Genomic DNA, 27,075 nt, shown 5'->3' with positions numbered 1-27,075 from the left:
AAGTGGCCACAACAAGCATCAGTCAAAACCTGTGACAAATTGAATTCGAGTACATTTAGGAAGCAACTGAAAACCTATTTGTTTACATTATATCATTGCCTTATGGAAAGTATTTGTCTTTGTGGTTCCCTGCCGAATTGCCATCTGCACCCAGATGCAGGTTCTGCCTGGACACCTGAATGGGGAATGCGCATGCGCGATACAAATTTACAGTCCAGCGACAAAGTGTACATTAGGCGCACAGCCATCGCAACCTCAGCATGGTGCAATGAAGTGCAGCTACCACATTCACTGGCTGCATGGGAAGCTACCATAACTTCTACTAGAATCTGCCCCCCCCCCCCGTCTCCCAACTAAGCCAATCGCAAAGGAGAGCCACTGCAACCTTACAGGTGCACGGGTGGGCCACTGCCACCACCTTCCACAGGTTGGAGTGGATAGCACCACCTACAACTAAAATGGTCCGTCTGCTTCCCCTCATTTCAGGCAGACCGTGTTGGAAACTACTGGGCAGGAGGAAAATGCATTTGCTTACCACTCAAAATACAAATATATTTTTTATTATTTTTATTTTTTTATTTTAATGTAACAAATAGTTACTCCACAACTTTAATTACAAAATACAACAATATCAAATCTTTCCCATCCTCTTCAGATATGATCTTTTCATTACTGTTCAATTTCTCTAAGTCTATGTAAAAAGAAACAAGAAGCCGTCTCATCAGGATGGATCCAGTTGAAGAACATTTTCCAAAAAGTCTATCAAGGCACATGTCAGTCTCACATTATTTCCAGCTATAGAAGAATTCCACCAGTCTTCAGTATTATGATGTAATAATGTAAGATGCTGAAGAAAAAAATGAACGCTGGATACACACATGACTGCATTCAGTGATTAAATGCTTTAAAGATTCTGGTTCAATCATGCAGAACCTACATTTATTGTCAGCTACTTCTTTAAAGTGTCTCTGCCACATCATCTCCTTAGTTTTAAGAATATTCAGCGGGAATTTCAGAAATGTATTGCGATGGTGCCTAGATGGAAATCTTTCTAGATACTTAGGTAGTTGATCTAGTTTGTTACAGGTTAGGTCCAGGTTAAGTGCAGAAGGCATAGAATCACGTGTTTCATTGTTTTTTATCCAGTGCCATTGTCCGAGTTTTTTTTTTGCAATTTGCGGCATGTCTTGCACAGTTTCCCAGGAAATGTCGGTAGTTGTTAGGATCTTACGTATTTTCATGGCCCAAATAGCTAGAACACCGGTGTATGGATTATTCGCAGATTCTTTTATAATTTCATAGGCAGGTGCAACAGTACTGAGGTTCATTTTACGTAGTAAAGCAATTGCTTTCCATTGGATTAAGCCATTTATAGGATCCAGGTCCAATTCATGACGTATTGCTACAATGGAGACATAGGTTGGTAATCCCAAAACTCTCTTCCAGAACTGCCCTTCTAGAATCAGCCAGATCCGCTTGTCAATGTTTAGTCCAGCTTTCGCCCCATATGTTATCGCCGGGATGACTTTCTGCCAATAAAATGTCATTATGGGAATGAAGGTGAATTTACCATATTCATTATGTAATCGTTTACCCTGCAATGTAAAAGATGCCATACGATGCTTCAAGTCAATTATCCAGTCTTGTTCTCTTATGGATTTGGATCCCAAGATATCGTATCACCGAGACAGTCAATTTTTTCACCATCCGCTGACCAACCAAATCTTTTCAAGGCCCTTTTTTCAGTTGTGCCAAAAGCCATGATCTTTGATTTTGCAGCATTGATTTCAAGGTTGTTTGCTTGCAGGCAGACGACCAATGCGTTTAGGAGACGTTGAAGCCCAATCTCAGTTTGGTCGACTAATACAATGTCATCGGCATATAAGGCCCAGCTTATCGTTTGGTGGTTCAATTTTGGCGGAAAACAACGGATGTTCTGAAAGGCTGCTGGCAGGTCGGCAACGTAGAGCTTACACATTAACACTGCTAAAGGGCATCCTTGTTTGACTCCATGGGTTGTAGGCACCTCTCTTGTCAATTGACCACTGTTAGTGCGAACGTTTGAGGTTTCTTCATGTAAGGCCATAAGAGGCTCAAGTAAAGTTGGGGGGCACGCCCATGTTATAAGTTTGTTCCACAATTTTGTGCGGTTAATTCGATCGAAGGCTTGACGCATGTCTATGAACGCTACAAAGAGTTCTTCTTAGTCTTTAGGGTTTCCAGCTTTAACAGATTCACAATTAGAATATTAACTTCTGTTCCAACATCTTTACTAAAGCCAGTTTGGCGGACATCTAGTAGATTTTTGTTTGCCGCCCAAGCTGCAATTTTCTGTTGCAAACAAGTAGCAAAAATGTTTCCTATTATATCCAAGAGGGCAATAGAGCAACAGTTGGAAGGATTATCCCCATTGCCCTTCTTGAAAATAGGTACAATGATCGCAGACTTCCATGAACTTGGTATACATTTGGACACTGAAATTACTTCAAATAGATCCACAATAAATTCTGCCCGTAGCTCCTGTTTTTCTTTTATCATGACATTTGTTAACCCATCGGGTCCTGCAGCACGCAAGTTCTTTAACTGTTTTATCAATATAAGGAGTCTGTCTCTGGATTCACACACATCCCAGGGCTCCGTGGATTGGGTAAACTTTGTGATGTCATGTGTTAATGTACTAGCAAATACTTTTCTGAAGTGGTCTTCCCATGTTGCCATGGAAATGCCATTGGCCAAACTTAATTCTTGGGAGTTGTTCATATTTAGAATTTTCCAGATGTCTCTAGATTTACGTTGGATTATCAGTCCAAGCATTAATTCTGCACGTTCTTGGTCTCCAACTATTTTAAACTATTTGAGCCAATTTCGATATTTCATTTTGCAGTCTGATTGCTCTTTGTGTCAGCTTTCTTTTTTAATTGTCTGATGGTCTTGTGCATTTGTTTTTTCTTCTGGTTGACCTGAAGACTAAAGCCATATTTGTGTTGTTGTTGATGAGACTTTGCTGTTGTTTTTTTAGTGCAGAATTGCAGCAGTAATGGGGCATAATTTATCTTTTCAGCAGCAGTTAACTCATCTTTTAATCGGTTGCTCAGCTGACAAACATGATGGTCTTTTATTCGCAGACGATTCCTGCCTTCAATTGCTTCTACTGGACAGTTATATTGGTGCAGAGTTTGAACACGCTCCATTTCACAAGTTAATTCCAATATGCTATGATCGCTGTTATCGGTTTTATGTACAGCCATTGTGTTTACTTTTGACCAGAAAGACGAGGAGATCCAGATATAGTCCAGTGTTTTGTGACTTTTGTCTCAGTGCCAAGTTGGTCGTGGAGGTATGTCTCCATAGATGTTTCCGTTAACCAACTAGCAACTTCTCGCTTTCATCCATTTGTGACCCCTTGTATATGTCGAGCATGTCTCGGACGTGATTCTTGAAGATACTTTGAACCAGGAGAAATTGAATTCTCTGCAAATTAATATTTGTAAGTCTCTGTATAGCGTTAAGCCTGTATCAATTTTAGCTGTAACTGCTTTGATGAAACTCGCCGACGAAATCATAGCTGGATTCCAGTATAGATTAATCACCAATAGCTGTGGAGTCTGATTCATATTCGCTGACGTCAGCTGTAGTAAGGAACCTTGTACAAAAATATTTGGCATGAAGGTTTGGACAATCTCCCAGCCAAAGGCGTTGTTTACCATTGTGATTAGACCAGAAAAAGGTCTTCCACAAAGATTTTTCTTTGCTTTGTTTAACACAATGGAATAACCAGCTTTTATTGGAGTTTCCCTCAACAAAGTTTCTTGTAAACAGATCATAAAATTATTTATCTGTGGAATTGGAAATTCTTGAAATAAGTGGATAAATCCTCCGGTGTTCCAGGATAAGCTTCCACATGTTTCCTTTCCTAAGGTTAATGATGGTTACGCTCGATGGGCTTTATTGAGATCAACTTGCAATTTCGGTTGAGTCTTTCAAAGTATAGTTTGTTGGAGTCCGAGGGGCTCTTACGGAGAAATGCTTCTTCAGTTCGTCGCGTCTGTGTTCATTTGCACAAATTAATTCTGTTGATCTCGACGCTTGTTTCACACTTCTCTCAGATTGTATTTCAAAACCATAGGATAGAAGTTCATCTTTTGCTGCTAAAAGAGTTCTTTCCACAGCAGTTGAACTTATGTGTAAAAAGACACCGTTAGCCGACTTTTCAGAGATGTGTTCTACAATCAGTATATCTTCTGTAGTTATTGTGCATAAAGAGGGAATGTTGTGAAGTAATTTCATCACATTTCGTCTGTTTAGATCCACTTCATTATCATCTTATTTCCCCAGACGGCAATCGCATTTCTGTTCCAGATTGAATTAAGTTGTTGAAAAAAAGTTTCTACACTTTTGACAATCAGGCAAATCCTTCACCAGAACGATTTAAGCCAGGAAAGCTAAATCAATAAAATCAATTGGCCGTTCATGCTAACATGCCCCATGTTAGGGAGAATTCTCAAAAATGTGTTAATTCCCTCAACCTTAGAGCACCCCCCAGCAACTTTGCTGGATTTTTTAGGGCTTGATTGTTTTACCTGGAGAGTGTGACCCTTTACCCCCCCCACTCTCTCATGTATTTTAATGTGATTTTTTACACGGTTTCTGGTTGTGGAGTCCAACCAACTCAATGGGCATCATCAGTGCAGTGCCACATGGAAGGCTTCCAGATTTCCCAAGGTTTAAATACCTTCTCTGCGATCAACTACTGTTTCCCAGAGCAGTGGAGTGAAATTGACTTCACTTAGTCCTATAAAATTCTAGACCCAGCACACCCTAGCTTACAATATAGTGCTGGAGGGGGTTACTTAGTATCCCCTGTGTCTAGTTACTCATGTAGAATTTATATGATACCCTTTCCTCTCAGAATGGCTGATGGCAGTGGTTTTGTAATGAACTACCATGATTTGCCCAGATCGCGAATTGTTCGCAGCTCCAGTAACGTTAAATCGCGGGAGCCATGTTTTTCAAAATGGCGTTAAGCCTCCTTTGTTAAAATAGTCCAGTCTTCTTTTTTGCCATTTCTTTGTGGCAGGGTCCCTCGAGTTTCTCTGCGCGCCAAACCAGTTTGGTCCCTTTGTTCGTTTCGCCTTTGGCAGGCTTCTGGAGTGAAACCTGCCTCTGGCTCCAGAGTGTCTGGGGTAGGCAGGAAGGGAGTGTGGTGCCTGAAACTCCCTGTGCTTAGTCTCCTAGGAGACACAAATGCACTATGTGACGATTGGCTGACTGACTATCCAGCAAGGACGGCCACCCTGCTGGGTGAGTGACAGCTAGGCTAGAATGAATGGGAGAGAACTGAATAAAAGGCGTCTTTTGGATTGGAAGGCAGAGTCAACCACTGGACGAAGGAACCGAAGAAGAGCTTTAAGAGGACACCTACTGCAACTCCTGGACCGTTGGTTTGCCCGGTGTAGCCCTGCTGCAGTGACTACTTGCCAAGTTCGCATCAACGGAGAAGCCCTGCAAGGACGACTTCTCTCTTGGAGTTGGTGGGACCAATCAACTCCCAAGTAAGCCACCTGAACACCCATCTTGGAGCTGGTTGAATTTCCTCAGAGTTGCTGCAGGAAACCCTAAAGCCAGGGAGAGGGACACCAGATTGTGTGCGTTGCTTGTAAGATGGCCTAAAGCTTTTTGAAGATCCTCCGGACTCCCACAAAGCAGAACTGACCAAGCCTGACACCCCACCCCTCCCCTCCCCTCAGTCGAGTGCGGGACCTCAGATGTGAGGAAAGTCCACTTTGACAGCCAGGAACCGTGCTCATTGCCATTTGCTGAACTGCAAGTAGCTGAAAGGCGAAACAGCCACTGAAAGTAAAGTTTGCCAGTTTTGACAATGCCAGTGCAGTGCAGGAGTCCCCGACATCCTCCCTCTTGTCCCCACAACGGAGGCCCAGAAACAGTGAGATCTGCATCGCTGCACAGGAAGAGGCGTCTTTAGCTGCATCTTTTTCTTCTTTACCAAGGGACTGTAAAACAAGTCTAAGAGAACTTACCTCTTACTGTGGAAGTGCTTCTAACTTCTGCAACTCACAGGTCAAATCAGCTTGTGGCCCTACATTTGATTCTTCTTTTTATCAAAGACTCCTAAGAACTTGTGCAAAGACTTTTCCACTTGCTTACCTGAAGTGCTGCATCCTATGCAAAGACTTTTGCCCATTAACTTTGGCTTAGCCTATTTGAATTGAATTACTCTAAGTGCAATCTGAAAGTATTTGCCCTGCTTATGAATATTTGTAATTTCTTGTGTTCTAATAACCTTTGCCTTTTACCCACTTTTTAAGAGTGTTCTGAATGCCAACAGTAAGATATTAATGTCCCCAGCACCCTTGTTACTGAGGTCACCTGTAGGTGTAGGTTGCGTCTATGGGCCACCCCAAAAGGGTCTTGTCTGATTCGGAACCTCAGAGTGTATAGTATTGAAGTATATTTGAAGCATTCTTCCAGTTATGACAGCATCAGAACTTTCTCCAACATAAGCCTCAGAGGAAGAGCTAGGACTGCTCGAAACACGCGTCAGGCTGTACACTGGTTCATGCAATAAATCTGCAATTTAAGCAGTGTCTTATTACTTATTGTGTTGGTGCAGTGAGACTGAAACCCTCTTCAGTTATATCAAAGGTTGGGTTGCCTATATCTATAGTCATAGGATGATGCTGGAAATGCATCGGAGCACAGGGCCTCCGTATCCTTGTCCTTTACTGCTTTTTATCATGTGTTCTGTGGGGTTTTCCGCACACGAGTTCATGTGGGACTCCTGGCGGTGCAGCTCTCTTTTGGTTTGGTGTACAGACCCATGGGATACCCTTATGGCACCCATGGGTGGGGGTACAACCCTGTGCCTCTAGTGTTATGTTTTTGGGCACCTGTGTGTGGCCCACAGAGCAGGGTATAGGCTGTTCGCAGATCAATGCTGAATTTGACAGGTGCGCCGAGTGTTCTCCATTTTGGGATATCCAGGCCCTGCCATTGGAATCAGTTGATTCCTGATAGGAAACAAGATGGCCCCTGTGGCTTCTTGCTTTCTATTGCCTGTTACCTTGTTTTCCCAAAGTCTTGGGAAGCCCTCACTCTGTCCCTTCCCCCTGACTGGCTGTTGGGTGGAAGTTCCATATATGGTATTGTGGGGAAGTCCAGGCCAGATGGCTGGAGCCTTCCCAGTGACTGTAAGTTCTGGGCACGCCCTTGGGGTGGGACCTGGGTGAATGGAGTGTGTGACGAATATGCATTCTGTGTTGTGGATGTCTAGTATCTGGTGTGTGACACAAAGACTGAGACAGCCCTGCCCGAAACTGGTATGAGAGTGTTGAATGGCTGGGTACTTGTCCCAATACACATAACTGGTTTTGAGTGTCTGGCGACAAGTGTATGGCCTGAAGGCACTATGCATCTGATTGGCTGCCTGAATGCCCTTCTGAGTGATTGGTTGCCTGAGTGTGACTCAGCCGAATGAATGGGAGATCAACAGTATATCTAGGGGCCTCTCACTGCTAGAATTTGGTCAGAAGCTGAAGAGGAACTGGAGTTGAAACTGAAGCTTGACCTTGAAGCCCTGCTGGAAGAGAAAAATTGCTGTTGTTCTACTTCACCGATCTGAAAGCGGTAGTGTCTTCAAGACCTGATCCAAGAGAGGGCCTGGTAAGGAGACCTCTCCTCGAGCTACGAGGGACCATCGTGCACCAGCTGCTCTTTGCCAAAGCTCCCTGGTAGACAGACCTACGAAAGGCTGCCGACCGGAGACGGGAACTGCTACAGAATCCCAAGGAAAAGCGCCCGGACTGTTGTCTAAGAACACTTGATCCAAGGATGCTCTCGTCCACACCGTCAACCACTTTGTCCCGCCGGAGAAAGTCAAGGCCGTTGACGCGCCGAGGATCATCCACCGGTGGGTTTCCCGCAACCTGAAGACCACACAGATGCCAACGACCCGATGCCCTTGCTAGGCCAAAGTTCTTCAAACTCTTTGCAGTCCTGAACATCGAGGTGCCCTGCACGCCTCTTCCTTGCAGGACGTCTACGCTCCATCATCAACAAGCACCGCTAGGTACAAAGCTGCCACTTCCCCACCCTAGTTCACCGCCCCATGGCTCCTGCCTTAAAGAAAGTGCACTCAAGAAGGGCCGTCGATTTCCCCCAATGAGGAACCTCTACAACACCAGGTACTTTGGGGTTGATGAAATATTGGAAAGACTCTTGTGAACAATATATGGACTGGGCTTGTAGTAGATCTTTATTTTACAGGTTGCCCAGGTGAGGGAGTGGGGGCGGATCTCCACACAGAACTGTGTCTAGGTAGCAGGGCCAGTATTCTGCCTATTGTTCTAACCAACTGCTTTCCTCCTATATCTATTGTTGGTTTCCTTTACGAACTGATTTGTGTGACATTTAACCATACAGTTGATGCACTTGAAAGAGATTGAAAGAGATCGAATAGTGATTGTGGTACCACGTAGAACTGTAAATATTTGCCATTGTAGATTAACTGAGCACAAAGTGAGTTATTGTGATTGTGTACATAACTTGAACCTTAATTATATAAAGACTGTGTTTTAACTAATACAGTGTGTGGACATTCCTTTGTGGGTGCTTGGGAACTACACTGTACTTAAGAACCAGCCCACATCACCTCCTGAAAAGATAGGCTTTGATTGCTCGACTACGTTACTAATAATAGAGAATCTTGGCTGGGGTCCTCTGTGCCTCTCCTCTGCCATATAGAGAGCAGGATTACAGACACCCCCCCCCCTGGTCATTTACACATAGTTGCTTGTAGTGTTCACAGCGGGTACTGCATTCAAACTTTGCCTAAGACCCCAATAGCACAATCATCATGCTACTTCATGCACTGTGCCAGACCTCGCCCATCAGCATGAACCCAGCCACCATAACCCGCAACAATCCCAATATAAAGGGGACATCACGGACCTCACACTGGAATCACAGACACAAAGGCATCCAGTACACCACAGACAAAGGCATGCACAGTACTTAAACCCCACGACGGGGGGCAGGGGGGATGAGAGGCAACTGCTACATTGCTGACCAAAACAAGCACTTAAAAATGTCATTTCTCTCCTGCCTTGCCCACAATAAGCGATCGTAGCGAAGACAGCACTCACCATTTATTTTGCTTTAAAATCAGGGGTCACGGGAGTCTTACACCATCGACATTAATAGACGTGATCAGTTCTGTCCAATGGCCGCAACACTCACCTTATTCCAATGATTGTGTGTTGGTAACCCAGAAAAGGGGATTCCAAAGTGGTGGACAACAATGGCATCTTTGTCTTCCCTGCAAAGCAAAGCAAGAATGTGTCATTGTGCACTCTCCGGCATCACCCGATTGCATTTGGTGACTTGTTGCCTCCTACCCTATTGGCAAGTATCCATCTGGGCGGGGGCGCAGGAGATTCACGACCAAACCCTGGGTGTCTTGGTATATCCCCACTCAACCTCTATTTTCAGTCAGCTGCATCTACAACAGCGGTGGGAGAAGTAAAGGGCTTCAGCATCCAACCACCAGGGAATGGTCCAGGGCCCCAGATGAGTGTTCAGCCGCTTATGTTACTTATTGGCAAGTAGCCTAGCATTGAGCCACAAGTCCCTATAACGACCCCAGAAAAGAATGTGGTTTGCAATCCTTTTGGGAGTTCGAGAACCAGAACGGTGCACTGTGAGACTTCACGTCTGTAAACTCCTACTCGTTTGCACATTGATTTAGTGCTGCTGGCAGCTTTCTTTGAAACTCCATGTGACCATGGAGCTCACTGTTCTTGGAAAAGTAATTTACTGTTGACTCTTATTGTTCCCAAGTACGCGTGATCGCAGTACCTGGCCATCCAGCTTTTGAGCTGCTGTTCTGTTGGAAGGAAGGCATCCATTTCAGAAGGTTCCGTTCAGAATCTGCCCTCCTCCCAAGCCTGCATCTTATTTGCTAGCATTCGTCTCATGTGGCACTGTGCTCCGCGTCTCCTTCCTTCTGAATGCCAGCAGCCCTCGTTCTAAGCATGCTGGTATTGCGACAGCACTTTCTTCCCCTCGAGTATCGTCTGCTCCAGTCCCTACTCTTCCACCTTACTAGAATAGCACACATTCCCATAGCAGAGATGGCCTTTCTGTCTCAACAGTCCTTTACTTCTCACGCCCTTTGCCCACTTTTGGCATCTCCAGCCCCTGACCGCAACTCCTAGGCAATCTTTTTCTTAAGAGTCTCAGCCTAGCAGTTCAATAGAGATTACTTGGTCAAGCTTTCTGGATCACACCCTTTTCTTACCCTGCCAGTCTCCCCCGCCCTCACCCCACTTTGTGGGGCATTTTCATTGTGTCCTCTTTTGTATGCACTACATCTGTTTTAGTGAGAAATTGCATCCTTCATCATGGGCACAAATAATCCCAAGGGAGTAGGCATGCAGTTCACGGTAACTATAGTCCCTGAGAGATCAGTGAAAACAGCTGCAAAATGGTTTGGTAATCTCTGCACAGATGTCTTGAGGTGGGAACAATCAAGCAAGCAAACAAAAAAAACAAAAAAGTATTTACCAGTTTGTCCATCATGCATTATGGGGGATTTCGTCCCCATTCTTATTGATGGGTACCGGTATCGTCTCCCAATGGGTCCTCAAGCTTTTGTTCTTTACATCCTTACATTAGGCTGCTATTGACAATAGGTCCAACAGTTAATGCTGTAGGTCAGTCGTCTCTTTGCTGTGCGCTCTCAACTGCAAGTCCCAGTCCACTCCGGCTATATACTCATACCTGGCTAATATGCAGTTTAGTCCACATGTTCAGCCCTGGTCTAGTACATGCTCAACCACCACACCCACGTAGGAGACAGCAGTGCACTCTACCCCAGTGTTACTGTGCCTGGGCCCTACAAGATCATGGACAGCCACTCTAGCCCCCGTACACAGTCATCCCTTACCGTGCAGCTCAAAACCAAGGAGCTGGTGGGAGACCCCCCGAAGGAGGTGGAGGACTGGCACAAAGCTGCACAACTAATCCTAGCAGAAAGGTGGTGGGGGTGGAAAGAGATACCTACCTGATTTCTCCGGGAGCTCCTCCTGCACAAGGGGCATACAAATTGTAGATGTTCAATCCCATGTTGTACACGATATACATGACTTCTTGAACCTAACGAAAAAGGGAAACCATGACCATGAAGTGAGACGAAAAAACGTATACCAGCACAACCGAGTGGGATAAGGGCATAAGCAGTATAGGCGAAAAACAAAGTAGCATATGCTCTGCTTAAATCACTCAAAAGCCTTCGGTGACTGGGACCCATGTTTAGCAAAGACATCTACAGCACCTATACTCACATGGAGCGTACAATTAGGATCGGAGGAATCGTAGAAGTCGCAGGGTCCTTTGGGACAACAGTAGGTCTGCAGGTCTGACCACAGCCTGAAAGAAAGAAAAAAGGTAGTGACTAACCAGCAACCCAGAAAGCTGGGAAGATCCGTTTCCAACCCTTAACTGCTCTGTTCTTCTTCTTCTTACCGGTCACCCACAAGTCCATGATAATAGGCAAAATTCACTAGAGAATTCTGGTTGCTGGCATAGCTTGACAGCCCGTTCCCAACAGCAATTCCCTATAAGGCAAGAAGGCAAGTATCTGGTAACTAGTGGCGTGCATGACAACACAGCAAATCAATACATTTCAGAACATTAAGACAGACCACAGCTGACACACATCCTAGAGAGGTAGTGGCCACACCAATGGACGATACACACTACTCAATTACTTGTACCCAACATTAAAGAGGGCTAACTGGACAGTTAAACATTTCAAGTACGTGTTTTACTCTTGCAGCAATTCTAGCCAATGGCAACACCAGTGTGTAGTTACCCATGCAGAAGGCACCCACCGCAGGCTAGCATCAAACACTACACCACTGATGTTTTAATGACTCTAGCCTGTGGTCGAGTACACATCATACATCGACCCAATGCTCACCTGCAGGTTGATGCTGGGATCCTCCATCACCAGTTCGCTCAGGGTGGGGACGTACACTCCTCCATAGCTCTCTCCTGTGATGAAAAACTCATTCTTGCTGTACTCTGGGAAGAGGCGGAAAAACTCCTTCAACGCTAGGTAGTTGTTCATTGCAACCTTGGATCAAAAGTAAAAACATGGAGGTCATGTTAGCTAAAGAAATGGCTAAACCAAGTCACGCATCCTCCGCTCTATGAACAAACTTCAAACCGAGACAATACATCACAAGCTCACTGCACGAGTCTAAATCATACCTTATAAAGAAGGAGTCCTAAAACGAGAAACTTGACTCCGTACGGCTCAGAATCCATATTAACCACTTAGTACAATCCACTCCTACCCAACAGATCACCCACACGCACCAAAGTCTAAAGAGAGGCTTGCGCACAGATACACCAGCAGAGACGAGTACAGACGCCACAATCCCCTCATTACCAGGATTAAAAGTCTACACCACCCAAAAACACAGTGAAGGCAGATTCACTTGGGTACACGCCGACCTACACAGATAATTAAGACAGCCATCTGGCCAAATTCTGGTATCCCTACAAAATATCCCCCCCAAAAACATTGCCATGCATATGGCCGTTTGTCTCACCATAGGCGATATTTTTTGGGGGGGATATTTTGTGGGAGCGGGGGTTGCATGGGTGTCCCCCGCAGGGTCCATATCGCCGTAAAAATATGGCGATATTTTTGCGGGGATATTAACACATGGAACCCAAATTCTCCTCCCAAAGCATGGGGAGGCAAGAAAACACATGATAGCTACAATTTCCACAGGAGCTTTCACACAGACCACACACTTTATCCAGCCAAGAGGCATCACGTACCCAAAGGGATGCTTCCATGCCATGAAATTGCACACACTACTAGACCCAGGACGACCAAACACAGAAATCGAAACACAAGCACACCTACCGCCCTGCATCTAGAGACCCACAACGGTAAGGAGTACGTATCGCTCTTCAGGGAAACCGGCTGGAGACATTCCTTAAGGCTTTGACCATCAGACACATTGGCCTCCATCTTTAGCACAGGCAACCCAAGTGACAATCCCAGAAACTAGAGAGAAAACGTGGGGCCAGAAGAAGCGTGCCATGGGATTCGTCCCCTTTTCTAAATGCTGCATGACTTGCCAGCAGTTATATGGATAGCCCACATTATCTCCAGCGGTTCCGTTCTTGGCAAACGGATGCACTACAATTACATTGCAGATATATATTTTAAAAACATAAACCAATGATATGCATGTGTGATCATTTTTGGTTTGGACAAATATTTTGATTCCATGGCAAAGATCTGAAATATTCAGTTGGCCAAAAAGCTAAAATAACTCACCTAAGAGCAACAAAGTAATTTTGCTAAACAAATGGCATCCTGGTACTGTGAATTTGTAGACATGTATGTTCCCCTGTCTGGCAGCAATGTTGATAGGATCATTTATCGTTTTTAGTTTTGGTTATTATATGGCACTATAAGATGAAACTGATGCATTATTACAGCCAGGATGGAAATGGGATAGGAGAAGGGACACAGGGATATGAGGAGGGACACAAAGCTTGGGTTTGGTTATTTATCGACCCATGGACTGCCCATGGCCATGCAAATCTATACAGCCTTTCCCACCCACTTCCTGCCCAAAGTACATCCTTCTGGGATGTCTTTGACCTTGTTTTACCAAGAAGGTACATCAAACTTTGTAATCGTGTTATTGCAAAGCAGCCACCTGAAAGGTAATGGCTTAATTTAGGCTGTAAATGCGCTACTGGTGTAATAAAAATGACTCAACCAAGTGCGCCTTCAGCCATTTGATTTATAAAGCTGCACACCAGTCGTTAACTGAGACGTGTTAAAAAAAATAAAAATAAATAAAAGAATGAAAAAATTAGACATTGGCAAATCCATCAGTTTTGGCTTGTGTATGGGTATTAGGCAGACGTTTGCCAGTGGCCTGCGCCATTTTACAAATGCTACTATTAATGTGTCATTCAGATCTCTTGTTTTCACCTTGTCTTAGATCCGTGTATACCATGTGAACCGTTTAGTAATAAAGATAATGCCAATCCAAGCATTTGAGGCAACCGACATCCAGAGATTCAATGCTGGCGAGATAGAGATTATTTCAGAAACATCTGACCAAGAACCAATTCCAATGGACACACAGACCTCACAGTACTGCGCTACTGGTAAAAGATGCCAGCCCAAATGCCAGCTACCCACACTCTGTACAGTGCTCCACTGCTCTCAAGCTAGGTCCACGCTGTTAGATAACAATGACCAATGTTTTACCTGCTCTTAACAAGTGGTGACATTAAGCAGGAAAAATTAATCATATCCAATGTACAGGATATGTGCGATAAAAACCCTGCAGCCAGCCATGAAACCACAAGCTGCTCATTTTAGTAGCAGTCCCTAGTTGGATCCTGGATTTGAAGGGTGGAAAGGAGGCAGGGAATATTGGGGAAGAGGTGGGGGGGCAGTGTTCACCACACCGATTAAGGCTCACCTCTGTGTCATTGGTTGCATAATTCTTGTCATCAGAGTAGGAAAAGCCAACGCCTGCAGGGGACTCCAGGTAGAGCATGTTCACGATCTGCAAGGGAGACAAGGGTGCACTGAAAATGACAAGAGGCAATGCACGCATTCACGTCAATCAAGAGAGCTAGGAATGAGGGAGTTACAGAGGAGGGGGCAGCAGGTGAGACAGGGAGAGACTAGGAGCCATTGGTAGAGGTTGGCTAGTACTCTTACAGTGTTCCATGATTCCGGGTTGTACTCCAGGGTAATACCATCAGGCTGGATCTGTAGAAAGGAAAACGAGACCGGTCTCAGTACATGAGCTCTATGTGGCACAGAGCAAGAGGCGGCAACGAGGAGAACAAGAGCAGTCTGTTAAGAGGCAACAGTAGAGCAGAGGGGCACCCAAGCACCACCACAGAATAAATAACAGAATCATTCATAAATCGTCCCCACCTCACCCTCCCAACAAAAGGGGGGGGGGGTTCATTCTCCAGTGTTAATCGCCAACTCACAGCAGAGGTGTAGCCAGGATAGTAGGAAGTGGGGCCTGAAGCTGATGTAGTTGGGTCCACTGCAGTGACATTAACATCTGTAAATACCCCCACACAGCACAGCTGAGTGGGCATTTACAGATTTTGGGTGGACCTTGCCCGCTAAGGCCCACCCGTGGCTACACCTGTGACTCACAGCATCCCTTTGGACCCCTGCGCACCTCAGGCAAGAAGCCAACTAAGGGTGCATGCAGAAGCACAACGCCGTCCATGCACACTGGAAGAAGACAAGCAACGGTGGTCTCGACAGGAAAGGGACAAAGGTTGGAGCTGCAGGCTTTACATACCAGGAATGGGCCGTGTTCAGTCAGGAGGCCATCCAAAGAACTGCAGCCAGGTCCTCCATTAAGCCACAGAACCACAGGGCTTTTGCCGGGGTCATTCTGAGACTCGACAAACCTGCCGGTAAACAGACAAGATTAAAAGACTCAATAATGTGGAGTCGAATTGGCACACGCACCTATGATGGGACTAGGCCGAGTAACACTACTTTTGACAGAGCTACACTAACAGGCCACACTGAGGTTACTGAAATCTTATTACACTAGTTTTAGGGTGAAATTATAACTATAAAACAGAATGGAACAGGCCTGACAAAAATCTCCTTTGAGATCACCAACTTTCAACCATCTGGAGCGCTTGGCCAGCCAAATGGCGATACCAGCGCCACACATTAAAACCCACATTAGGTAGTGGTACTCCCAAAAACCACACTCTGCTAACCTGCAGACTCCTGGGTCTAACATTGCAAAAACAGGCTTGCTTATTTACCATGCACAGCCATCTGTCTGCACCAGTTTCCGAGAGGCTCATTTACCCTCCGCCACTGTGTGTATACGCGCTGAATCAATCACATGCTGCCCTAGTACTGCTAGAACGGAAGGTACCACGGATCTCACTCCCCTACTACCAGAGCACCCCAGGGAACTGGCGACTCCCCAATTATGCAATTCTCTGTTGATGACCGCTTCCATTACCACGACCCCATCCAAATGAGCGGTATGTATCACTTTAAGGTTTAGAGCGCTAATCAAGAAATTATGTCTTTTTGGCCTATGGTTCGGATTCCACCTGAGCAATGAGTGTAAAAGACGCGGTTTGAGTCAACAGCAGGAAGGAAGGAAATCCTTCGGCAGGACTCAGCAGCACTTGGCTTATATGGATGACCTGCTGGTAGACTACAGAGGAACACCCAGAAGAATAAAACAGATTCACCCCAGGAGAGGTGGCCAAGAAGGCGCTCAAGAGGCAGGTTCCAAGTAGAAACATCCCAATGCCCATCAGTGGAAACCAACCATGAACAATCAGCATAGCAAGTTAAAACGAGGGTTTAAGATAACCATCAACCAAACAGTGAGGCATGAGACAACTCCAGCCATCAGGAAAATACAAGTATCTTCTTTACCGACAAGCAGGCAGTCCAAAGAAAGATCATCACTGACCTCAATTCCCCCAACATAAGGACTTGGACAAGGATGATGACCCACAGCCCATTCAAAAGAAGGATCTAAACAAGGAGCCCCTGGGACATCCCCTACAGAGCCAGGACAAGAAACAGACCCTGAAACATCCCTATCGCTAAACAGGATGAGGAACTCAAACAATGAATATAGGGGGGGGGCTCAAACGGAGAAGACCAACAGCAGGCAGCAATGTGGACATGAGACATCCACCTGCCCTGGCCCAAGGGATCAGAAAAGATACGAGACAGCCCAAAACAACCACAGGAGAAGACCAAGGGTGGGGACAGGAGACATCCCCAAGAAGAAGTGACCATCAAGATGACAAAAGTGGGAAAACCAGAGATTCGCCATCACCTATCAGGTGGTAAAGAGTAGGGAATACACCCACAACCAATAAAACACCAAGAGGACACAAACTGGGAGGATACCCATTCCTACATCAGGCATGGCTCAGTGAGAAAAAGGCCTCTCCCCTCGCCACCCACCCTTTGGCATCATAGGGTGTTCTCATTTCAGACTGTACCACTCAACAGTTTAAGAGGGCATGAAAGAATCCCGATGAAAAGTGACCAACTCTAAAAGGAGTCTCCCTACATCTGAGAAGGTGCAGCATAGGGAGAAAAGACAGACACCCAAACGAGGAAGTGCAATTATAAGTATAGCAGCATTCCGTCTAGCCTGTGGAATCACAACTGGCCCAACAGCCGCACACCCATGCCACAGGTCTCAGAGCTGTGCAATCAGCGTGAATCCTCAAATCATGAGGAAGGAAGCAGCGGATTGTGTGCCTCTTTGGATGTACCCACCTGAACTAAGCAGTTCTACAGAACATCCCCCAAATCTCTACTCATCCTTCAATGTGCCCCACTCGATCTGGCATCCGGGTTGGAATGGTGACAACCAGGCAAAATAGTTTGGTACAGCACTAATAGAGAGTCAGGTTCTATGCAAGTAAAACATTCTCACGGTAAAAGACCGACTCATAGCAGCAACATTTCAAACGAGCAGTAGGGACCCATTTAGCCACATTAGCAGTTTGGTTTACGCTTAAGTGAAGAAGCATGGAGATATGAAAAAATGCCGTGGAAGGAGAAACCAAGTGTGCACACCTGCTCATCCGGATTGTATAAGCTATGCAGGTGTGTGATTTTAGTCATAAACATGTGGCGCTTCACCTGCAAATGTGTGGCCGGCATGTAAGCTGCCCACCCACAGAGATGTAGTGCAAAGGGGTCGAGGCAGTTATGTGATTACTAATTCAGTCGCATCCCCAACACTAGACCCCGGCACATTGACAACAACCATAAACTACCATCGGGAAGACAGCAGCACAGACTTACAACTCACTAACACTGCCATTCCGTCACACGTGATTCCTAAACTCCCCAGTGTGAACTGATTTTACAGAAGCACGAATACCAATTTAAGTGTCCTGTGGTTGTACTGTGATATGACCATGTAAAGCTAAAAAGCAAAGTCTCCCCTGTTGGCTCATAACTGTACCCTGTGACCTATAGCCGGTACACCGAACTCTGCGGCAGGTAGTCAACCTACTGAGCTGGTCTACATTGATCTAACATGTTATACACTACTCTACTTCAATCCGCCCTACCAAAAGAGCCCTTGGTCAGTGAGGCAGAAGTTACTCACCAGTAGTGGAGGTGCTTGTTGCCCGAGACACTCAGGTAGCCAGAGTACTGCTGGAAGAAGGGCTGTTTGGCCAATCCAGGGAGGAAAATGATTTCATCACCAGCAGGAGCCGATTGTACCTGCAGCAAGGCCGACAGCAGAGCCGATAACTTCAGGGCAAACATCATCTAGAAAGATAGTAAATGCAGCCGGAGCCTAGTATTTAGCCATGTGCACGCCTTGTCCATCACAGTTCCACGTCACTAAATCTAGATCGGTGCTTCCTCTTATTGATGGTGTGGGGGCTACTACAGGGAACAGTTCTAAAGCCTAGTGTACCACTGATCAAAGACCCCCTGCCTGGTATGCAGCGTGGTCACTATCTTTATTAATAGTTCATGGCTCCAAGGGAGTTTCCCCGACTTCTTTCTACAGCAGTAGTTTGCTGGGGTACTTAGTAGCAATTGAATGCAGCACAAGTCAATTCACACAACCTTCAATCCCCCCTCAGGCTGTTAAAAAATATATATATATATATATATATATATATATATATATATATATATATATATATTACTGCATAAAAACAAAAATGCTTCTCTATTCATGACAAAACTGCTGACCTAGTATTTTCTAAATGGTTTCCCAGAGCTGTGCCAGTGGTTCCGATGTATTAACCTTACAGACAACACCCTTTGGTTTTGCCGGGCCTAGTAGTTTCAGCGTTCTTTTGGGATACATTGTGGCCAACGGTGCATGTCAAAGTGCATTGACGAGTACTGCAGAGTGCCCCAAGTTATGAAACTGGCCCAACACTGCATAGTCCTTCTGCTTCCTTACCACCTCGTTTATTCATGCCCACGTTCTGCCCTGCTGAACGCATTGCCCTCTTTACAGTTGCCCCGCTTCAAGACGGGCTTGGATGACATCTACAGAATGCGAGCCCATCCCAATTAAAAAAAACCTTCTTAATAGATTACACTCTACACACACACACACACACTACTACGAAGACGTCGGAGCCCAGAAGCACTGCCACAGAAAAAGAAGGCAGGACCGAAAATTGATTCAAGTTCTACCACGCACTTTGCTAAGAAATTATTCAAAATGGATGGTGCACAGGCCACGGCAGAAAAAGAAACAAAAACAAAACTTGTAATAGTGTGTGTTTTTATATAGTGCTTCATACTCTGCTGACTAAAAACACTGGTGTTAATATTCGTTACTTGCAGGGACACAGCTTATCAAGCACAGAAAGACGGAAACTGGAATAGCAATTCTGAACATTCAAAGTGTTCAGCCAACTGGTAAGCAACTTTACAAAGTACTCCACTTCGTCACACGAGTAAGTTGTTAGTAAGCAGGCCATTACCTGTAATATTCCGCCTAGTTAAACAGCACCAATCATCCAATCCAGTCAGCTATCTGGCCTGCGAGGAAACAGGAATTGTGTAGATGCGGATGACTAGCGACCTACAATAATGGCAGGAGGAGGGTGGCACTGCAGGAAGTCACATATTGTATTTATGCAGGCTAGTAACTTAAGGTGCGATTGCATTTGGTCTATGTCGAGAGAGCCCTTCCGTTGATTGGGAAGTAAGCGGAGTTAATGATAGCGTGAGTGAGGAAGCCCTAAGCCAGCAGGTGGCGCTCCCTGCGAGTGACTTATGGGCTCCAGGGAGGCCAGTCCATTGTTGTGAGGTGCTCAGGGACTCCGAGCGGCATTACCTGCTCCTGGCAGACGGCCACAAGGATGGGCAGAGTCATGGAGTTGGGAGGAAACTGCCGGGTGGGAAGCCGCCCGCCGGTATTTATTAACAGTCACATGGTCGCTCAAGTGATCCCAGCATGCGACTCAGCACGAGCCCTCTGGCACGGGCTTCAAGTCCCAACATCCCATGCCAAGGGTATGAAATAAAACAATGATGACGATAAACATTAACAAAGCACATCACATAAAAACATGCATTAACAGTTGGTCCATTTGGGAGCATTGGGGCAAAGAAATAATCACCTACATAAGGTATCATTACATTTGTGAACATTGGGGGCGATGTGCATTTGGGCACCCTTTATTAGTACAAGACAGTGGGAATAACGCGCTTGCTTGGACAGGAAACGCACTGCGGGCAGCCTTGATACAACGACATGCTGCTTTGCTGGGTTCTTTTTGAGCAATCTAGATATGCGGGTTCACAGCTTAAACTATACAGCCCGTTCATCGGTCTCTGGGGACCAACTATGAGACGTGACCTACCAGCGGCTTTCGACTTGGTAGATCATGCAGTTTTATGTAAACATCTTAGTTCAGCTGCTCATTTTTCAAGTGATGCCATAAAATGGGTGCAATCCTTCCTTGCGAACCGTACAATGAGAGTCTTCTCGCCTCTAGCAGCCGCTGACCCTATACAAGTCTCCTGTGGCGTTCCCCAAGAATCATGCGTATCTCCTACCATGTACAACATCTTTACTAAGCCCCTGTTCGACAAGTTGGACAGACTGGGTTTCACCTACACTAACTACGCAGATGACACTCAGATCCTCATCCCCCCTTCGGGCAACTTCTTAGAAGACTCAGCCTTAGTAAACAGGATACATCTTCTCAGTCAGGCATGGATGGCATCCCACGCCCACTGCCTGAATGATGACAAAACAGAGCTATTGATCCTAGGCTCAAAGACGGCTATTAAAAAACTCGACCCCAGCTATGCCTCATTCAACATCGATAATAATGTCATCAATGTGATGCCTGCAGTCAAAACTCTTGGTGTCTATCTTGACTCGGCACTCACATTTAAGAAGCAAATTAACGCTCTAGCATCCTCTAAAGCATACAGGTGCAAATTGATCCGCGCTTGCAGCCCATTCCTATTTAAGACCAGCTGCATAACACTAGCCAATGCACTTATTCTATCCAGACTGGATTACTTCAATGCTTTATATGCGGGATCCGACAAGTAAATTCTCAATAAATTGTAAAGGCTCCAAAATAATGCCCTTAGAGCAGCTTTAAATATCCCGAACAGAGATCATATCTCTGCATTCAGAAGAAACATCCATTGGCTTAAAATTAAAGACAGGATTACCCTTAAAACCCTCTCTCTTACTTCCAAATGTCTCAATAACGTAGCGCCTCCCTACCTGGTAGATAGAGTTAACAAGAGAACCTCTGACCGACTTACGAGAATGTCCAATGCCTACACTCTAGTGGTTCCCAGATATAAAAGGATCACAGCCGGCGGCTCAAGCTTTCTGGTCATAGCTGCCCAATCTTGGAATGGACTTCCCCTAGATCTCAGAACTGATCAACCCAACTCCAGATTCAGATGGAAAGTCCTCACCTGGCTACGAACTAATGACACTTAACCTGACCGCTTCTCTTCCCCCTATGACCCTTCGCCTTGCCTACTCTTAATGCCCTTTTATGATTACTATGTCTTGCCACTGCCAAATGTATATTCTGGTATCCTTTGCTTGTATCTCGGAATTTCAGTTGGTCACTGCCAACTTATGGTTGCATTTATGCCACCTCTGTTTCAACTGTTTATTACTCATTGTATGTAACCACCTACTCCTGTAACCAAGCCTCATAAGTATCCTTGCATTGCTCTGTAACTAAGTTTCTTAAGTATTCTTGTAATGCTTGCGCTCAGCTACCTGAGGGTTTTGGTCTTGCGCTATATTAAACAAACAAACAAACTTGTTTTTTCAGAGCCCATTTTAAGCCATAGACAGGCAGGATCACATCATATTTGGGCAATAACATTCCAATCAGTTGTATTAGTCCTTGGCACGAGAGGAGGGCACACTCCCAAACAAACAGGCAAAGCCGCACCAGGGGGCCACATCTGCTGCAGGGTGTTCCTTTCTGGGCGTCAGCCTGTGTCTCTAGGGGAGGTTATGCTATGGTGTGCTGTTCTGCCCTAAAAGTTGGTGGAGTTACGACGTGGCTGTTCTCTTCCCCCAGGCAGGAGCTTACCCCAGATAGGAGCTTGCAATGACACTAATGCAGTGATGAGGCAACCGTGTCGAGTCTCCTCTTTCTGTGCCTGGCAGAAGCTTTTCATATCATTATGGCAGCGGCAGGTGCCACGCCATTTCGGTTCTCCTCCAGGTAGGAAGGAGTTCTTCAAATCATTGCGGGGGCCTATGACAAACCAATGCAGCAGCGGTCGCAGCTTTGCCACAGTCAGCCTCACCAGGAGGAAGTGTGCAGAGGCAGCATGTCCGGGCCATGCTTCATGCTCTCTACTCGAGGCGGGAAGTCTGCTCATTCAATGCAGTGGCAGATGCCGCACCTTCTTTCCCAGGATAGAGGCAGTGCAGGCCTTAATGGCGGCAGCGCCCCGGGCAGAAAAAGAACAATTTGCCGCACCCCGGCCCCAGTGAATTGTGGTTTGGAGGTGCCAAATGTTTATTTTCGGTGGTGGGAGAAGGCAGCGGGTGCATTTAACAATAGGGTACTTCGGCACCCTATCAAGATAATTATCTCCACATTCCCGGGCCGGAGCAGGGAGTTATCACTGGAACAGGGCGCTGAAGCAAGCATCAGCACCCTATTCTAATGAAAACCGCCTGCTCCCACGTCGCAGCGGGGAGGTAATTATCTCAATAGAGTGCCAGCTCAGTTGAGGTAAAAGATGCAGGCAAGGGGCCAAGGGAAGGCAAAATATCTAGTCAGCATCCTAGGAGGGGGAGGGGGTGTGGTGCCAACAGCACAGTTGGTTTAATGGCCCCCACGCACTACCAGCTTTAAAAACTGCCATCCACCCCCCCCCCCTCCATATGTTGTGGCTGCCACTACCCATCAGGGAGGCCAAACTGCATGACATGCTCTTGGCACACACTGCAAGCATCGGCAGTCATGGAGTTTGGAGGCAACCGGCGGGGCAGGAAGCCATCCACCAGAATTTAACATAATGGCATGGTGACTCCAGTTATCCAAGCATGTGCACTGTGGCACAGCCTTCAAGTCTCAACAGCAACCAGGATTGTATGCTCCAGGGCAGCCAAGCATCAAGTCCCTCAGTTTAATTGCCAAGAAAAGCCTGCATCGTTCCATCCTACTCATCCCTCTCCTATGATCTGTCCAGTATCTTTATAGTAAATGCAGTGCCAGTCGCTCCCCTCTCTCCCTTATGTGCTGCCTGACTTCCTCCTCCCTGGTCTACTCATGCCATTCTCTTCATCACCTGACTCCCGCACTTCGTCGTGCTCAGTCTCTTCTTCCAGTAGTGTCCTCGGCTCCTTCCTGGACTGTATATGCGCCCGCTTGTGCGCTCACCGCCGCCTAGCTGAGTCTGTTATTGCCCGGTTTCCTTACCTCTTTTGCACCCGCCTCTGCTCTCCCGTTCCGCGCACTCGCCGCTTCCTTGTCGCTCGAAACACTCAGCACTTTCCCATCACATGACTCTTGCATAAACCTTTCACGTGATGAGCCGATCACCAGACCCGAAGGAACCAAGTCAAACAACGACGTGGAGAGCCACAGAGGCTGGCTTCCAACATCCGTCCAGTATTTAAGATTAGAAGAAGTCTATGCACAAGAGTGCACGGGTCTTTAATTATGATTTATAGTATATTATTGGCTCTTTTCTCTAAGCATATAGGGGTGATCTAGGGTTTTAAAACGGGTCCGCATACTCATGTGTTGTTGTTTACTTCGGCAGAATTCCCCTCTTCTCCTTTCCCCATGAATTTGCAGTAGCAACCGAGCCCGACTCCTTCCCAGGTGGAGATGGTGTATTTTAGAGCACATTTTGCAGAGCTCCTCGAAAAAACCTAAACGATGTATATATAGCTCGATGTCGACATATAATAATCTATCATCAATAGTCACCCAACCTGCTGTGCTACCTTGCAGTGTTCTGCTTTGGAGCCTGTCACTAAACTTTAAAGAATTCAACATTGCAGGTGGATCTCTGATACTGCCCAACATCACGGTGCAGTTCATGCTTAAAAGCTATTTATCTCCTGCAGCATTGACAGTGCGAGTAGTTTCACTTGAGAAGTACAGTCGGCAGCTGAAAAGTCATACATGCCAAACCTCCAGATTTAGGCGGGAGACTCCATATTTTTCAATTACAAAAATTGCAATTTTTTACTTTCTTCGCCTAAAGTACTTATAACCCTAATGCAGTCCTATAGGAAAATTCATTTCTCCCGCTTTCTATTCGGAAATCTTCCCAAGTGCTCCAGAATGTTGGCACGTATGGAAAAGTGTGAACAGCTCTATTGCGGCAAAGCATAGCTCTCAACTCACCCGCTTTTGGCGGGTGTCACCCGCCTTGCAAAGGGCTGACTCACCCGCCAGGCCTCCTGCACGCCCATTCATTCCAATGGGCGTCTCACCCGCCAGAAACAAAATCGGGTGATTTCACCCGCCTTTGCAAGACAAATGGTTGAGAGCTATGGGCAAAGTGCAGTTCCTGCCTCTATTGCTACATAATAACTCTTACCTCACATGCTTTTGGCGGGTATCCCCTGTCCTGTAAGTAGTTTACTCACCCATCAAGCCCTCTACATTCCCATACACGTCAACCCTCCCGATTAAGGCGATTTTCCAGTTAATAATATTGCAATTTTATACTTTCTCCCACCTATAATAATGAAATCCCCAATAGAATTCTATGGCAAAATCCTTTCTCCCGATTTCTATGGCAAGATCTCCCTCCCAGGTGCCCGAGAATGTTGGCATGTATGCACTTCAATGGGCTTACCCCATCAAAAACTATTGGGTGTTTTCACCCACACTGGTGCCAAAAAATGTTGATAGCTATGCCTTTGCCTCCCTTTTCTTGGAGCCCATGCCATCACTGCAAGATTTAAAGAGAGGCAGCTAGTGGTTTATTGCAATGACAAGGGCGTAAATATTATCTAGTCACTGGCGATGTTACGTACTAAGAAAAAAATATGCCCCTTAGAAACAAGACTTAAACAAGCTGACTCCTATACAAATTGCTCTGGCACCTGAAACCCTGGTACGGGACATCCCTCATCATGATGCATCCTTTCCGAGTCAGAGGTCAGTTACATACATGCCAACATTCTGAAGCATCTGGGAGGGAGAATTCGTCAGAGAAATGTGAAGAATGATATGATACGACATTTATAACACGCCTGTACACACATTTTTCTAGTCGCGACAAGACAAGGAAGGGAAAACAGAGGGAGGAGAAAACAACGATCTTACTAGGCCTTTGTGTAATTCAGATCGCGCAAGTGCAGGGAAGGGGAGAAGCTCAAAGAGGGGTGAAGAAGTGCAGGTAATCAAAAGTGCAGCCAGCGGTTGGCTCAATGCAGTTAATCAGAAAGTGCAGCCAACGGGTGGCTCATAAGTGCAGAGAGAGGGGACTGTAGGGTTACAGATACAGACCACAAGTGCTGGGGGAGCCAAGAGGCAGTGTGAGGTGCAACTGGACAGGCAGGGACCTGAGCCCAAGTTCAGAGGGTGGCCAGGTGACCAGTGCGCAGAAGAAGAGAGAAAGCAGCAGCAAAGAGGAAGTCTTGGGTTGCTTCCAAAACCGGAAATGGTTCTGCTCAAGTTTGAGAGAGGCAGAGAGGCTGTTCCAGAGGGACGCCCCAGTCGAAGAAAGAGATCTGCACCCAACTCTCTGCTTGGAAAAGCGACTGACCCTCAAAGAGTTGGAGATTTATGAGCATAGAGCTTGAGATGTGAGATAGTTAGGATGAGAGAGTTGGTACTAGTGCAGTCCCAGGCCCCAGAAAGCCTTGTGGACAATGCAGAGGGTCTTGAACTTGACCCTTGCCACCACTGGGAGCCAATGAAGAGATTTCAGAGCTGGAAAATAGCAATCCCTGGGTTTCAGCCAAGGACAAGTCTTGCAGTCCTGTTCTGGATAAGTTGTAGAGAACGGAGAGTAGAGGCAGAAAGGTTTAGAAAGAGGCTGTTGCAGTAATCCAGCCCTGTAAGGACCAGAGCTCTGGGGACAGAGTGCTTCTGGGGGAAAGTGGGGAAAGAAAGAACACCTTTGGGGAGATGCAGCTGATAGTTTGACTTCTTAGAGATATCAGAGATGTGAACAGAGAAAAAGAGGGTGGAGTCGAAGAAGACCGCAAGGCTCATAGCCTCACAGGTAGGAGCAGGAAGAGGACCCAGAGTAGGCGGCCAGATAGAGTGAGGGAAGGAGGGAGCTGGTGCTCCGATGAGGAGGATCTCGGTCTTACTGGCATTAAGGCAGAGATCATTGGTGGCACACCCCTCCCGAATTGCGGACAGACAGTCTGGAATGAGAGAAGAAGTATAGGCGGCCGAGGGGAGCCTGAAAGAGAGCTGGGTGTCATCCGCATAACACTGAAAGTTGGAGCAGAGAGCAGCGATGCGGTTGGCAAGAGGTGTCAGGTATCGGTTGAACAGCCAGGGAGAAAGGTTAGACAACTGGGGAACACAACAGGTAGAGCGACGGATAGAAGAGAGGAAGGACCCCAGTTGGACCTGAGAAGGCCGGTCAGTGAGAAAGGAGGTCAGCCAGGCCAGTGCCTCATCAGTGATACCCAGGTTATCACGGAGGTGCTTGAGCAGGATGGCATGGTTGCTCGTGTCATGAGCAGAAGAAAGATCGAGGAGAATGAGGACTGAAGGAAGGTTAGAATCAAGGTTAGAGAGCAGGTCTTCACAGACATTTAGGAGAGCAGTTTCTGTGCTTCTTGCCGCTCTGAAGCCAGACTGATGGTCATGGAGACAACTAACAGATTCAGTATGCAGGTTAAGCTGGGAGATGACCAGCTTTTCCAAGAGTTTTCTCAGGAAAGGAGTGATAGAGATGGGGCGATAGTTAGCCGGAGAGGAAGGATCAGCACATGGCTGCTTTAAGAGGGGGTGCGCAAGGGAGTGCTTCAGGGGGAGGGGAAG

The 27,075-nt window shown here is 46.3% G+C and overlaps 1 protein-coding gene across 3 annotated transcripts in view; it reads right to left on the bottom strand.

Moving 5' to 3' along the window:
- Positions 1-23,682, bottom strand: part of CTSA (cathepsin A) — a 56,209-nt gene extending 32,527 nt beyond the window's left edge. The window contains exons 1-10 of one of the 3 annotated variants that reach the window (XM_069651235.1): positions 23,527-23,682; positions 18,225-18,391; positions 15,399-15,510; positions 14,792-14,842; positions 14,547-14,633; positions 11,999-12,154; positions 11,542-11,633; positions 11,361-11,445; positions 11,081-11,172; positions 9,256-9,334 (exon numbers count right to left, since the gene is read on the bottom strand). In XM_069651235.1, the coding sequence (XP_069507336.1) occupies positions 9,256-9,334; positions 11,081-11,172; positions 11,361-11,445; positions 11,542-11,633; positions 11,999-12,154; positions 14,547-14,633; positions 14,792-14,842; positions 15,399-15,510; positions 18,225-18,391; positions 23,527-23,622 (1,017 nt within the window). In that variant the 5' untranslated portion in view covers positions 23,623-23,682. Of the gene's footprint in view, positions 1-9,255; positions 9,335-11,080; positions 11,173-11,360; positions 11,446-11,541; positions 11,634-11,998; positions 12,155-14,546; positions 14,634-14,791; positions 14,843-15,398; positions 15,511-18,224; positions 18,392-19,575; positions 19,629-23,395 lie in introns of those variants that run through there. The other 2 variants (XM_069651236.1, XM_069651237.1) reach the window with 2 other exon arrangements.
- Between the last annotated feature and the right edge of the window lie 3,393 nt (positions 23,683-27,075).

Source organism: Ambystoma mexicanum, chromosome 3p, assembly GCF_040938575.1.
Source record: "Ambystoma mexicanum isolate Mex_15411 chromosome 3p, UKY_AmexF1_1, whole genome shotgun sequence".
NCBI lineage: Eukaryota > Metazoa > Chordata > Amphibia > Caudata > Ambystomatidae > Ambystoma > Ambystoma mexicanum.
Note: the sequence above shows the minus strand (reverse complement) of the source record. Positions and strands in the feature narration are given on the sequence as shown.